At 46.1% G+C, this 14874-nt stretch overlaps 1 protein-coding gene across 1 annotated transcript in view; it reads right to left on the bottom strand.

Moving 5' to 3' along the window:
• The window catches only part of CAPN14 (calpain 14), a 40968-nt gene that overhangs the window by 2521 nt on the left and 23573 nt on the right, over positions 1–14874 (bottom strand). The window contains exons 9-19 of the mRNA XM_081068757.1: positions 13941–14015; positions 12647–12810; positions 11441–11604; positions 8786–8991; positions 7778–7814; positions 7233–7289; positions 5837–5894; positions 3164–3228; positions 1748–1816; positions 1004–1082; positions 278–394 (exon numbers count right to left, since the gene is read on the bottom strand). Coding sequence (XP_080924883.1) covers positions 278–394; positions 1004–1082; positions 1748–1816; positions 3164–3228; positions 5837–5894; positions 7233–7289; positions 7778–7814; positions 8786–8991; positions 11441–11604; positions 12647–12810; positions 13941–14015 — 1091 coding nt within the window. The remainder of the gene's footprint in view (positions 1–277; positions 395–1003; positions 1083–1747; positions 1817–3163; positions 3229–5836; positions 5895–7232; positions 7290–7777; positions 7815–8785; positions 8992–11440; positions 11605–12646; positions 12811–13940; positions 14016–14874) is intronic.

Raw genomic sequence — 14874 nt, 5'->3', positions numbered from 1 at the left:
GTTCCTCCCATGTGCCCCCTCACCTGGGAACCCATTTCAGCCATGTGGCCACACGTATTATATATGACCCCTCAAACCTTTGCCTCTGGAACAGGCAGGGTATACATTAGTTTGGGTAGGTACAACTGGGATTCATAGGCTTGTAGCCAACGTTCCCCAAAGCTCCCTGACTTGTCCTTTCTGCACTGTCCTCCCTCCTGCTTGCACTGGGGACAGGTAGGCAATCCATGAGGAGTGCAGAGGAAGCCCAGGCCCTCCCTCCTTCCCACAAGCTCACCCTCCATCTTCTCCACACGCAGCATCAAGAGGACAAAGCTGACAAAGTCCATCTGGAAGTTGGGGCCACCATAGCGGACAAGCATCAGCTGGCAGATGTTATCACCGAGCACAATTCCTGCATTGAACACAGGCTCCTACGTGGGTGCTAGGGACCTTGTACCCAGCTCCCCGCCCACCTGAGGGCCCTTAAACTGTCCTTCTTCTCTGGGACCTGAATCCTGATAGCATGGTAATCTCCTTTTACAGGGTTCACTGTAAATTGTTTCATTATTCAGTTCATTAATTTTATTTTATCTCTAGTCCCCATTCGTGGCCCCTTACGCAACCAGCCTAAGGGGATCTTTTTATCGGGTGGGTTACTAGCGTTCAGGACAGTCTGTTAGGGGTCAAGAGCATCTGCTTTGGAGCCTGATGGTCCTGGATTTAAACCTCAGGCAAGTTACCTAACTTCTCTGAGCTTCAATCTCTCCCTCTGTAAAGTGGGGATTATAACAGGATACTGTTGAAGATTAAATGACAGTGTGGCTACACCAGCCCTCAATAACTGTTAACAGCGATCATAGTGATTATAATAATACATGTTTCTGTTCTTTGCGGATCTATGTACTTGGATCTCTGAACTCAAGGAGTAACTCTGCTCATCAGAATTCCTCCAGAATGTCACAGGCACCCCGCCCCACCTCCACCTGTTCGCCCCCACAACGCCAGCTCCTCCTGGGCCTACCTGCACCCCTCATGGCAGCCCGCAGCTGTGCCCAGTTCAGGCATCCTGACCGGTTACTGTCTTGCTTGTGGAAAACATCCTGTGAAGAACCCACACCAAACGCTAAGGAAGCCAGGCATTTCCAAGCACCACCTGAGAGCCCCTCCATGCCCCAGTGTCGATGCTGCAGAAAATGGCTGGCGAGTGTACACGCCACCAGCAGGGCTGCTGCCAGAATAAGAACACGACAGAAGGTTCATGCCAGGAGCCAACCACCTCTCCCATTTCTTCTTAAGGCTTCTGAGAAAGAGAGCCGTCTTTTGGTCATGGGGAGTAGACTACCGAGGTAAATGTGCTTCATCTAATCACATTACCCAACCTTTGAAGGGCTTCCGACTTCATGACTCAGGAGACGAGGGGGAGAGTTGTGAGTAATGATTGGAAAAGTAGGAAGGAGCCAATTTAGGAAGGCCTGTAAATGCCACCTAAGGAGTGTGGACTCCCTCTGAAAGCCATGAGGAGTCTCACAAGCTTTCAGTAAGGAAGTGACATGATCAGATGTGAGCTTCAGAGAGTCCGGACACTACTGCAACAGGCTGTCTGAGTTTGTGAGGGAGAGAAGGAGGTCTCCCTGGAGGGAAATTAGAGAAGGTTGGGTGAGTGACTTGGTATAAAGGGCTGAAAGGAAGAGAAGCAGGTCACAATTTGCAGAATTGCCATTTCTGTGCCAACACGCAAGGAGGCATAATCAGGACTTGAATTTACCTGGTAGAGCATCAGCTGCTTCCACAGATCCCTGAATTCCTGGATGCACACGGTACCTGACTCGTTAAGCTGAGGACACGGTTAAGGGCAAAGCTGGAAGGGTAGTTTCAGCTACCCCTCTGCAGGCAGCAATTGGCCCTTCCCACAGCAGTGTGCAATTGGTGGACAGTCCCATTCAACGTCGGACACCCCTAGTTGGCCTGCCCTGGCTGGTGAGTCCAGCCCAGGGCTACCGTGCCCTTGCTAGGAAGGGAAAGAATAAGCCAGAACACAGCAGCATGGTGGTGAGGGTGATGACCACAGCTACCATTCAGTGAGGCAGGATATTTTAACATGGCCAAGTTGATGTGATTTAAATTAAAAACCAATTCTTTTCATTATTGTTAAAACCACCTTAGGGAAGGAGTCAGGCACAGGTGGCTAAGGATGCTCCTTAGATTCATTTCATGAAGTTAAAAGCTTAAGGGTTGGCCTTGTAGATCATGTCCCAATACCCTTGTGTCAGAGAGATGGGGTCAAAATACCACCACATGCCACCTCTGTTTGGGCCTTACAGTGGGTCTAGCACTAAGTGACTCCCGTCACCTACTCCCGTCACCTTTGTTTTCATCTAGATGAGGTCAGTGTTAACTCCTCATGGATGCGAACTTATGGATGATGAACTGAGGCCTCAGAGAGTATGAAGTGTCCAAGTTCATACAGCTGGTGACGAGGCTGGGGCCTGCTCCACAACCTGTACACACGACCACCATCTCCACTGCCCAGGCCCTCTGCAAAGCTTCTGTAAAGACTGGTTTTTGTGTTTGCAACCCTCCCCCCCCCCCACACACACACACTACCCACTACATGTGCCCATCTGTAGTATGGATAACCCAACTTTAAATGGTCCACTTAGAAAGGCAGAGGGTTTGCTAGAAAAATCACACGGCTGAGAACCAGGAAAGCTGAGTTCATGGCACGTTGTTGAACTTCCTTTGCTCCAGTTTCCTGACCTGCACATGGGGATAGACACTGCCTGGTCACCAAATGCAAAACTTAGGACCCTGAAGCTCTTGTTAAAGCTTCTTATAAACCTGGAGAATTGTTGCTAACTACCACCCTGCAGCTGCCTCATTCTCACTGTCAGGCAATAAGACTATTGTTGTTGACAGCTAATATTGTTCCTTCTAGGACAGTTCTGTCCTAAGCACTTCACATGGCTCATCCCATGTGCGTTCGCACACTGATCCTATGGACGGCTTGGATACCATCTCCATGCTGCAGATGAGGACCTAGAGACACTTATGAGGCTAAATGACTTGCCCAAGATGTCTCACCTAGGAAGCGCTGGGGTTAGGATTCAAACCCAGGCAGCCTGACCTCAAGGCAAAGCTGGCGGTCAGCAGCCTGCATCTTCCCACATACCAGAAAAGATACGTCCAGGAGGGCCAGGATCCCCTGGCAGACATCACGGCTGAAAACGGGCTGTGCCTTCCCCAGATCTGTAAAGGAACAGAAAGAGTCTGTCTGTATGGGGGCTGGCCCAGGATGGCCTGGCATGGCCCTTTTCTGAACACGACCAGACCGGGCTGTCTAAGCCAGCCATGGGTTCCAATAACCATCATTTATGTGAGGAGTAGAGAGTGAGAGCCGTAGAGAGAAAGAAAAGGCTTGGTGGTGATGTCCGTACCGAAGGAGCACCATGAAACCCTGTGGAGAACCCCGACTGCAGTCTGGCTTTGCTCACACAGTGGGTCAGATGAACGTGGCCCTATGTCCCTAGTGATGGCCAGGATCAGGAGTTACAGGTTCCCAACTTATTCAAGCTCTCCCCTCACTTAGGGGATGCTTTCCTCAGATGTCTTGACAAATGGTCTGTCAATTATGGGTGCTCACATTTTCACATGGATGGATAACTCCATTCAGGAGAAACTCTTACATTAATTCCAAAGAAATCTCCTGTAAAATTCACTCACTAGTCCTACTTCTGCCTCCAGAAGAAGCAGAAATGAGTATTTGACCCCGTCAACATTTCTCCAACTGTTCCCCAGATGATATGGTTTCTAAATCCTCATCACACCTCTAGACCCTACACTTTGCCAGTATCTCTCTAAACTGTGCTACCAAGCCTGGTACACGCTGCTTCAGATGCAATTTGATTAAACAGAGTACAGTGGGTCTATCACTTGCAAAATATTCAGTCTGCATTTTCCAAATTAGTTTCCAAGGAAGCCATTCTGCAGAGAAAGGGCTTTTAAGTTCAAACAAACTTGACAAACTTTATATCTTTAGATGCTTTTCCCCACTAATCATGCACCTTAGTATATAATAGGAACTAAAGAGCTAACAGAAATTTTGTTTAACACAGAATTTCCCAAGCACAATTGACCACAGAACCTAACCCCTTCTATTTCATGGAACACTTACTAAAACCTCTTGGTGTCTAATGTTTCTTGGAACACAATTTCAAAAACACAAACCTAAATGCTTCCATTAAATACAGACTGAATCTGGATTAGCTTGTTTAACAGCAATTTAAAACTATTAGCTCATGTTAAGCTCAAGGTCAACTAAATTAACCAGGTATCTTTCACAGTAACTGCCACAAAAATGAGGTCTCTTTTATTAAGAATGTGTGCAACCAATTTTTTTAAAAAATAGCAAAATGGCTGTTTTAAATTATCATCCTGATTCCATTTCATCATTTTGGTTTGGGCACAGCTTGTAGTGAACATTCTGAATTTCAAGTCTGCTGTCTATGATATCAATGATTCCTCCCAGCGCTGTGCCATCTGCACATCTGATAAGCCTACCTTCCATGTCGTCTTCTGAACCATTGATAAAAGTTGAGGAAGTGAAGGAGAACCAAGGGCAGAATCCAAAGATTTTCATCTAAATATTTAGACTCTTATCTGTAACATAGAATTATCCCTCTAGTTTTATGTTTATATAACTCTTGGGAATGGTGATAAGACTTGTTAATACATCTTATATTGCTACTTTCCAACCTACATTTCATCACTTATCATGGGACACTTTACCAAATATTTCACCAAAATCCGCAGTAATTCCCTGATCTATCAATCCAGAATCCCTCTCTAGAGGACTGAATGAAAGCAATTTGTCCAGACCTTCTTTGGAAAACCATTTGCGTAATTGCAATCAAAGCATTTAAAAAATTTTAAGTGTGCACAAGTCATCTTTTCTAGATAATTTCCTTAGCATTTTGGGGAGAGGTGGGGCAGAGGGAGGATACTTATATCCTATAATTTCTAGGGTCTCCTCTTCTGGCTCTTTTGCAATATTCAAATTTGGCTTTGAGAAACCATCTGGAAATTATTTCAAGCCCTTATTTATATCATAGTCTGGCCTGTAACTTACTTGGGTTTGAAGTCTTGGCTTCATATAAAGGAGAAGCAATCACATATCTTAGGGAGCAAACACCCTTTAATTGATCGGCTTACATTTTTCATTGTGAAATTCATTTTCCTCCCTGGAGAAACCATGTTCTTCTCACTCAAGATATACATATAAAATATTTCTATGTGGACTTTAAGCTTTCCTGATAATTTGTCCCAAGTTTCACCTGAATGCTTCCACACCACTCATTTGCAGTGCCCCTAGGTAATGTGCTTCCTCTTTCCAGGTTTTTGCAGGTTGATCCATTTAAATATGAGTTCGTCAGAGAGCTCCCTGGTGGTCTACTCAATATTTAATATTTATTTGCCAACTTGAGGAAATAGGTACAGTTCTTCCACATGGAATTTATACGCCATGAAAGAAATACTCAGCTCTTCTCAAACTAGCAAAATTGCAGAAATCTTCATTTTCATCGCCATATGTCTCTACATGCTCAAACTAACAAAGAATGAAAGACAGAGAAGAAAAGAAAAAAAAAGAAAAGGAAGAAAGAAAGAAAACAATTTTCCAAGCTGTATAAATTTCTTTACTGCTTTGTCAGACCACATGACCCACCCTGGTATAAGACACTGCTGCTCAGGGGACCAGCACACAGTAATTCACATGTCCCACCAGAAGAAAGAGAAACAAACCTAGAGTTCAGAACAGTTGTGTCCCCTGAGTCCTATAGGAGAACTCTAAAATACTCACTTGACCAGGTCATGTGGTTCAGGATCTTCTGCAGTTGAACTGCATTTATTTCCGGGTACTGGAGTGGAAGCAGAATGATAGGAGAAAATTGTCATTACCACAGGCTCATTAGATACAAAGAAGCCAGAGCTAAAGGGGGTTCGCCAGCATCTTCTCATTGTGCCATTTCTGGGCAGAATATGCGACACCATTATGTTGCACAGAAGGAATGTGACTAGTCATGCAATTAAATCTGGAATTTCATGAGAACTGTTACAGTAGTTTTTACCGGGTGCCAAGTGCAGTCACCCCAGCAAGGCAGGAGTCTTAAGAAGGAGACGAAAAGAGAGCAGTCACTCTCAAACTGGGTTCTAGAGGGATGCTTCAGAAATTGAGCGATTTGGTTTCAATTTTATTCTTAATACAATATCCTCAGCCAAGACTCCAGATTTCAATTTTAGATTTGTCAGAAGCAACCCTTTACATTAAATTTAACTTGAAAATATATTAATAAAATACAAGTATCACAAATTTGAACTTATAAAATGGATACATATTCATAATATGCCATTTTTATCTCTTTAATATATATTGTGATTCTCTGTGAAATTTCATTTGATAAAAGGACTGCAGCAGAAAATGTTTTGGAAACCCCTGGTATGGAGAAAAACTTTTATAAACAACACATGTAAGATTCTGACATACCCTCTCTGGCTACATCGAGCAAACTACCAGGGGTGAATACAGGAGGCCAGGCAAGTTGTGAATTAAATCCAGGGTGTTACTAACACGAGGAGCTCATGCTCTTCCAGTTTCAATGACATCGCTCAGATGTCAGATAATCAGATTTCCACCATATTTCTTCCCTTATTTCCAAATGGATTTAGTGTCCTGCAGGTTAGGGACAGGGTGACCCCACTGGTCTCCTGATCTGAATCAGCGCAAGGAAAGAGCTCAAGGGGACCAAGTGTACAGCCCAGGGCCCTGCTTCTTCCCAAAACTCTCTTACCAGTCCCCTCCTCTCTAGGAAACCACTCAAGGGGTCTTTCTCCCTGGGTTTCCTTTAATGAGCTTATCGTTGCATTGCCCCCTACACTCCCAACACTGATTCCGGACTGTGCTATATTCCATTTTCTAAGGGATTAAAGACCAAAATGGTTTCTCCTACAACTAATCCATGTAGCTTCCAAGAACAAATATGCACTTTACAGGAGCCTTCTAAAGACAGTAGCGACACTCATTTATCTACAAACTTGAAGACTTGACTAGAAAGTGGCAGTTTGGGGAACAGGTTGCCTTAAATCACAGTTTATACACAGGGTCATCAGGCCAGTGCAAACACATCATCCCTGGAACTATATGCCCCACTTTGTCCCCTGCTCCGCCCACCTCTGTCTACCACACCTGGTCAACTGACCTTTTCGAAGAGTTTGGTGAAGAATTCATCCTGCCTTTCAGTCTGGTCTACAATTTCCTATAGAAACATAGAAAGACTCAGTCATTCATCTGAATGCATGGATTCTCATACACACTCATGTCTCATGGATCCCAGGCCCCTGAAATCCAGAAGTTTGATTCTGAGCTCCATCTTAAGTTTTCTACCCCAGCATTCACACATCCCTTGTTTCTCCAGTTCTCGCTGCCTTCGGGGCAGCAGCAAACAGTGATTGGGCAGAAGAAACATCAGGTAAAGAGAAGCAGAAGAAAGGAAAGGTGTAACTCCTGCACCTGGGCTCTGGGCCGTCAATGACAAGGACCAGACCAGAAGTGAAGTTCTGTTGGTGCAAAAACAAAAGAACCCAGGTCCTCTTAGGGCACAACAGATAACAGAGGAGGTGGACGACGGAGTAGGGCCTGCAGGATCTGTGGCTCTCCTCCCACGACCCCTAACTACAAGGGGTGAAACCCACCATCCTGGCTTTGAACAGTCCCAGCCATGTGGAATTCCACCTGACTACTTACCTTAGGGAAGACAACACCGGAATTGCTGCCAATTTCACTGAGGGAAGACAAAAGACAGAATTCCTTTCTGGGGATCATCTTGGGAACCTTTTGGCCAATCTTCTCCCTCCCTTAGGAACTCTTCCAATTCCTTAGCTGATGCACCCTGTGGGCCTTTCCGGCTGTCACAGCTCACCTCCCACGTCTCCTTGAAGTATACAGTCCAGCTACATGGCATGGCACACTGCTTGTAACTCCTCGCACAGCCTGACTCTGTTTCTCGCATCTGGGCCTTCGCTCATGCTGAGCCTTCTGCCCGGCATGCACTTTACTTTCTCCCACCCTTATCTAACTATTCCTGCTCATATTTTAAGACACGGAAGTCTGACAGGGCAATGAAGTCTCAGATCAGGTCCAACTTACCATGGCTTAAAACATGAAAAAAAAAAAAGACAACTGGATTCTAAACATTGAAGGGCTGTCATGTCAAAAGCACCACTAAGCTTGGCGGGGTGTGTGCATGTTGATTCACCTGCACACACTAGTGGTGTCTGAGCCTGCTAGTTGATGAGAGCCTCCCCTCATCTGAAGCACCTCTGTGTATCCCGGAGAAATCACCACCTCCCAGAAGCCACCTCTGCTTCCCCCAGAACCACGGGAGGTTGGCTCACATGCTCCTCTGTGGTGCTCTTCTAACACCCTGTGCAGATAAATGCTTCCCCTGAACACAGCATCACAAAAATAACTGCTCATGTGTCCATGTCCTTTTCCAGACCTTGAGCTTCTGGAGGGCCAGGGCCATGCCTGTTTCATCTTTCTTTCTGTAGTGTCTAGCAGACTGTTCATTCGTTGTTAGGAGAGTGGGAGGAACAAGGAGAGCATGTTCTCCACACAGAGAGTGCCCTGCTTCCTGCTCTCCCTCCTCTCTTCTGTGTTGGCCTCAGAGTCCCTGTCCTTTGCCATTTCTGCCTCACCCCCTCACTCTGGTGCCAGTGGACCCCAACCTCCGGGACAGGCCTGTGCTCTTACTAAAAGATGTGCTTCCTGGAGAAGACTCTGAGGACAAATTCTGACTCCTGGTGGGTCTCTGACGTGCAGGGCACGATGAGGTACGTCCCTGGCTCCAGCCACAGCTCCCGACTCACTTCTTTCTCTGTGAGAAACACCTCAGGCAAACTCAACGGCTCATTTTCCAAGAAGAACTCACGGGACAGTCTCCTCTGGTCATCATGTAACTATGGGTAGAAGACAGAAGGGCACCAGTTGAGGTGAATACCCAGGGTTTATGGCCACACTTGGGGCTCTTGGCCAGGAGCCCGGACTAAGGTGGCCTCTTAATTTGCCAAATCCAACCCAGGGGAGGATGGGATAAAGGGCTGAGGAGTGGAGAGAGAAATATAGAACATGTTGGGAGTGGGCACCTTTGCTGGAACCTATGTGAGGCTGAGTAAGCACATATCAATGGATTTGCCATTATGTTGAAAACAACAATGTACACAGAACGAAGTGAGAAATGTCAGTGTGCCTGGACTTTCCAAGTTAGGTCATCTGTCCACAGTCACCCTGCTGGTAAGTGTCCCATCCAGGATTGGAATTCAGGGCCACTGAGCTTTAGTGCCCATGTTCTTTACACTTCCTGAGGCCGCTTCCACATAGGTGATATAGTTTCAAGGTTGACTGTGACATGATTATGATCACAGACACAGATGGACCAACCATCTCCTCACCTACATCATAAGAGCTACATACAGAGAAACGGGACATTCCAAGTCATGTCAGTGAACACAGCCTCCTAAAGGGGAGAGAAGACTGGACGAGAGCTCAGACCTGGGTCAAGGCTCCGGTTCCAACATGGCCTGGGTGTGTGTTTTGTTTTATCTCATATTCATTCTCTCTCTCTCTCTCTCTCTCTCTCTCTCTCTCTCTCTCTCTCTCTCTCTCTCTATTTCTCCCTTTCTCTTTATTTTTCTTTCTTGTTCCCTCACTCCTTTGCCCTCACTCAGGGCTGTGGAGGAAGAGGAGGTCCATCTGGAAGATCTTCTCTTCAGTGTATAAACAACTGCTACAAGACACTACACATCCTGACAAAAACGTATTTCACAGATTTCACTCAGGGCTGAGGAAACAAAATGTATTTCCCAATGACATATGCTCTCTTATAGCAGACAATGAGAACTAGGGAATCATCCTGTTGCCATCTTTGCCTTGGCTACTAGGAATCTCAGAACTAAACTTTATAATCAGCCATGCCAGCTGGCCTAGGTTTAGTTTTCCTGGACGAATCAACTGCGTGTCTATCCCTCATTTATTTATTACTTTTTCTCACCCTTTAAATTTTAACTGGCTTATAGTTTTGTTCTGTTCACAATTTTATTGAAGGTTGACCCAAATTCTGTTTAGAAACAGGCGTGATATAAATAACATTTTCTTTTTAAATTAATAGGCAACTTTGGGATCACTCAGTGTTCCCACAGGAGGATAAATATCGAAACCAACTCAAGACACCCAACGCAAAATGGTTTCTTTATAGGAATCCTTTTACATTGTTTAGTCCAACCTGAGAAAATTAAGTTTTTCATTTCTGCTTTCTTTGGGAAACAAAATAATCGCTACCACCCTTCAGAGGCTGGGATGCCTCAGGCCTTCTTAACTGATCCCTCCAGGCTGTCACTGCAGCTAAATACAGAATTGTTGTCCTCTGCCTGCGTTTCTGTCCCATTTTTCAATCCTTTGTCTCTTGTCCCTAAGGAGGTGAGCTGCACAGTCTCCCGATGTCCCATATGTTATAGATCTACATTATTATGGGCTTCATAACTCAGGCAAGGTTGTGATTTATCAGCCTTCCTATGCTGTGACAGTCTTAATATTAGCCCTAGGTATTTATGTAGGGATTTAATAAATTCTAAGATTGATCGGTTGTACACCAGGACCAGAGACCTCCCTGCAGATGCATAAGGATTTCTTGGGGTCCTTGGATAAAAATGAACAGCAGGAACTCTTTACTTCCAGACACGTAGGCAGTTGGCATTATTGTCACACGTTCTCACAGCTCCTTGCAAAAGGCTGCCAGCATCAAACCAAACCTCACAGCGGCTTAGCCACTTGTGACATCACTCCAAACCAGGGCTAGCTGGTCAAGAGTGGAACTCACCTTGCTCATCTGAAAAACAAAAAACCAGAGAGACCTTATTAGGCAGTGAATCCAGCTCTTTCACAAGCACAAATTCTAATGGAGGCTGATTAAAAAAAAAAAAAGACTCTACCCAGAGACCTCTTCTTTTTCCACAAGACTTTCTGTTCTAGTCAGTGACAGTTTAATCCATAATCATTGGGAATTCTGGCTTTTGGGAAAGGCAACCTTGGCTTTTTGGGAGAGAAAAAGGAAACCAGTATTAATTGTACCAACTATGTGCCGAGCAAAATGAGCAGCACTGCCACATGATCTACTTTTAACTCTACTCTTTGCATAAATATCACTGTCCCCATTTTACAGATGAAGAAACTGATGCTCAAGTGCAAGGAGATGACTTGTTCTAGGTCACACATTCCTAAGAGGCAGAGCCAGGATTTACACCCAGGCCTGTGGATAGACAGAGACAGATGGTGAAGAGGACAGGAAACAGAAAAAAGAGAACAACGATTGGAAACCCCATGCGAGACTGCATGCCCCAGAGGTCTACCTACCCTGAAGAGGTAGAAGCCAATGGCGAGGTGAGGCTTCCGGTTGCGGTGCCTGTGCCTGGGCTTCTGGAGCAGGGACACCAGCACACTGCACGGCATCAGGAACATCCTACCCTCCTGGGGCTTCCAGACAGACAGCAGGAACTGCGGATTCTTCCAAAAGGTGTCTGGAGCAGAACAAAACAAGGTGAGACAGCTCCTCGGCTCCCCTCGCATGTTGCTCCCCAAGCCACCGAGAGGTACACAGAGCCAGGGCACCTGCCCCAAATCCCTACCCAGAGGTCCATCCGGACAGAGTCGAGGCTCTTCAGCTTCCACTCTATCCCAACTCCCATCTCATCTCTACCACCCCAGGTTCTCCTACAGACACACGGACTGAGGGTTATTCTTATCATTGAAGCCCCTTTGCCCGGCACAGCACCAGGCACAGACTTTATGCCCCATAAACATTTCCTGCCCAAGTAAGTGACTGTATTACTTTCACTTGCCCATGATCCCAAGGGAATCTGCATTTTAAGGGAACCAAGCCTTCGCTCAAAAGCAGCTTCATGCTTTGGGGTGAACACTGTGGGGGAAGGGGGACACCAGAGCTAAGGCCACCCCATCCCGCTGAGATGATACCCCACAGGTCTTTCCTTCCAAAGGGATTGCTCAGTACCTCCATTGTAGAGAAAAGGTCACTGAACCTTCCATTTGGAGAATTTAGACATGTTTGTCTCCTGTAACTGATGACCTGAGAATCTTTGATCCCTACCAAACTCTAGGTAAGAAGGGTCTGGTACATACGATATCATTACTATTTCAATCCTGCCTGCTAAGGGGTGTTTATTTCAGCAGATCGATCACCTTATCCCAAAACCAAACAAGTTTAACCCACCTTTGTACCATGCACGCGTGCCTGTGGCCTCCAGGTGCTAATGAGGAAAAAGTACCCTCTGGAAAGACATAGCCTTGAAAAGCTGGCAGCTTGACTGAGATTACCATGCCTTTGTGCAAATTAGGACCAAAGGTGCCCCATCTTCTCAGCAGACAGAGCCCAGGGCCAGAGCGGATAGCTCAGCCAGCAGAGCCCCTAACCCCTCAGCCAGATGCCCTTTTCAGGGCACAAGCTACACATCCATCCACAGTGGCTCTGCCTGCATCCCCACCCTCGTGTGGAAAAGCTGCCACTTTAGACCCATGAACCCTGGCTTCTGTGCACATGCTCACCGTGGGGTGACTTCCTCGGACCACCAGCTGTGGTCCCCTTCTCCCATCTCCCCTCCTGCGTGGTGTACGACCACTTCTGGCCCACCTCCTGACTCAGCAGGCCTGGGGTCAGTCTACAGATGACCAGAAGCTTGAAATGTACTTTGAAGTCCTGAAACGTCATCCTGTGCAGAGGAAGCGGGAACAGCATAAAGAGACAAATGAGATGATGTCTGGTGATCAGGACCAAAGTGGAGGCTGGAACTAAGCAGTGGGCATCCCAGCCCTTCCCCAGACCAAGGCCCCCATCCTTCATGCCCGTGTGCAGAGTGGAACGCCACAGGAGTGGGGCTGGCTAGACCAATGCGAGGCTCCATCACAGATTGGTGGAGCCGCCGATACACCCCTCCCTGTGGCTGGAGGCAGCCTTGCACCATGGCTGCCTGAGGGGAATGTTTCTGTGTTGCTGGTTGCAGTGATAAAGCTGAATTGAGGCACTCATAATTAGTCGGTTGATTATAGACCTGCAACAAGAATTGCACAGATCCGTTCTCAGTCATTAACTGATAAAAATCTTTGCCCCTGCTTGCTAACTTTGCAATCAAGTCATGTTGTTTGGACAGTGATGCCCAGTTTACTTATCTGTAAAGTGAAAAGAATAGTATTTGCAGGGATCTTGAGTTCAGTGATCACTGCAAAAGAGAAAAGACCACAGCAGTCTGGAAAGGATGGTAATAAAAAGGAGAAATCCCTGGGAACAAGGGTGAAAGTTAATAGTAAGTGTGAAAAGCAAAGGGAAAGGGGAACAGATGGGTCTCACGTCAGACCCCCAGAAGCAGCATCAGCTCAGGGCATTTGGGTGACCTTTCATAGTAAGAGGTGAGTGGCTTTTGAGTGGGTGGGAGTGGTGCTATTTTGCTCTGGAGGGCACAGGTGAGGTGGCTTGCAGTTTGGCAGGACTTTGTAGTCCCTTCTTTCCTCACTTCCTTTTTCAGCCAGGAAAGGTACAGCCTTGGGATTGAGTATACTGAGGAAGGCAACAGCAGAGTGGAAGTCAGAGAGGATGTGGCCACCCCCGTGTGCTCTGCTCTGATCACCCACTGAGCTCCACACCAGTGCTCACCACCCTCGTCACAGAGACTGTGACTCTTTGTTTGCAGGGGCTATTTGCCCTGCTAGACTGTCAGCCCCTAAAGGATCGTCTCGATTCCTGCATAACAGATGCTTGGCATACATGAGGCACCTAATAAATATTTGCTGGTTGGATGACCAAATGTAAGCCAGGGCATTTGCCCAAAGTCCCTGAGTCAAATACCAAAATTCTCCATCATCATCTTTTCTCAGCAGCACAATCTTCTCCTTGGGGCTCAGTAGCTCCCATGTACTTGAGCTGAAAAAAGAAAAGAAATGTTTCCATGGGGAATGAAGAGACTGTGGAGGACGGGCGAGAAATTCTTTAGTAAATGCTCTATAGGGTTGTTATTTATTCTCGTCTTCATGCTGCTTTGCAGACAGCTAAATCTCACATCCTGTAATATAAAAAGCAACACATAACATTAATTCATCACTCACTACGAGCCAAGTTCTGGGCTGGGCTCTTGACATATTTTATTTCACTTAAAACTAACAACTTTGCAAGGTAGGGATTTTTGTTGCCATTTTAGAGATTAGGAAACTGAGGTTAAAAGAAATGAATTCACTTGCTTGAAGTCATAAAGCTATGCAGTGTCAGAGCTAGCGTTCAAACCTATATTGGAATGACTTATTTTCAAAGCCCATCATTTTGGATTTCTATTTCTGGCCATGAAGGAGTAAGGCTTTCCTGTATCACTTTCATTCCATAAACAACTGAAAATGGGACAAAATATAAGAAACAACTGTTTTCAGACATTAGACAGCAAGCAGCACAGGACTGTCACCCTGAGAGGAGGGAAACAAGTAAGGTGAGACCTCACATCGCCTGAAGGTAATTCCCTGGGCAGTGATGCAGGGAAGTGAAACCCAAAAAAACCCTAGTCTTACTGAGTGCAGGATACAGAGTCTGGAGTTCAGAGTGGTCAAGACAGCTAGAATATGCTGGGGAAAGTGCCCGAGAGGAGAGGGCTACACAAAGAAGGACCTCTAGAGAACCTCATAGGGGTTCCCTTTAGTCGTTGGCTGAAATCAAATGTGTGCATACATAAAGTAAAACCTCATAAGACTGTGGACTATATGCAGAATAATTCTCAGAGCTGGCACGGGGCTGGGAA

This window comes from Rhinolophus hipposideros, assembly GCF_964194185.1.
Source record: "Rhinolophus hipposideros genome assembly, chromosome: 12".
Classification (NCBI taxonomy): Eukaryota; Metazoa; Chordata; class Mammalia; order Chiroptera; family Rhinolophidae; genus Rhinolophus; species Rhinolophus hipposideros.
The sequence above is the reverse complement of the archived record's forward strand: the minus strand, read 5'-3'. Positions and strand labels throughout refer to the sequence as shown.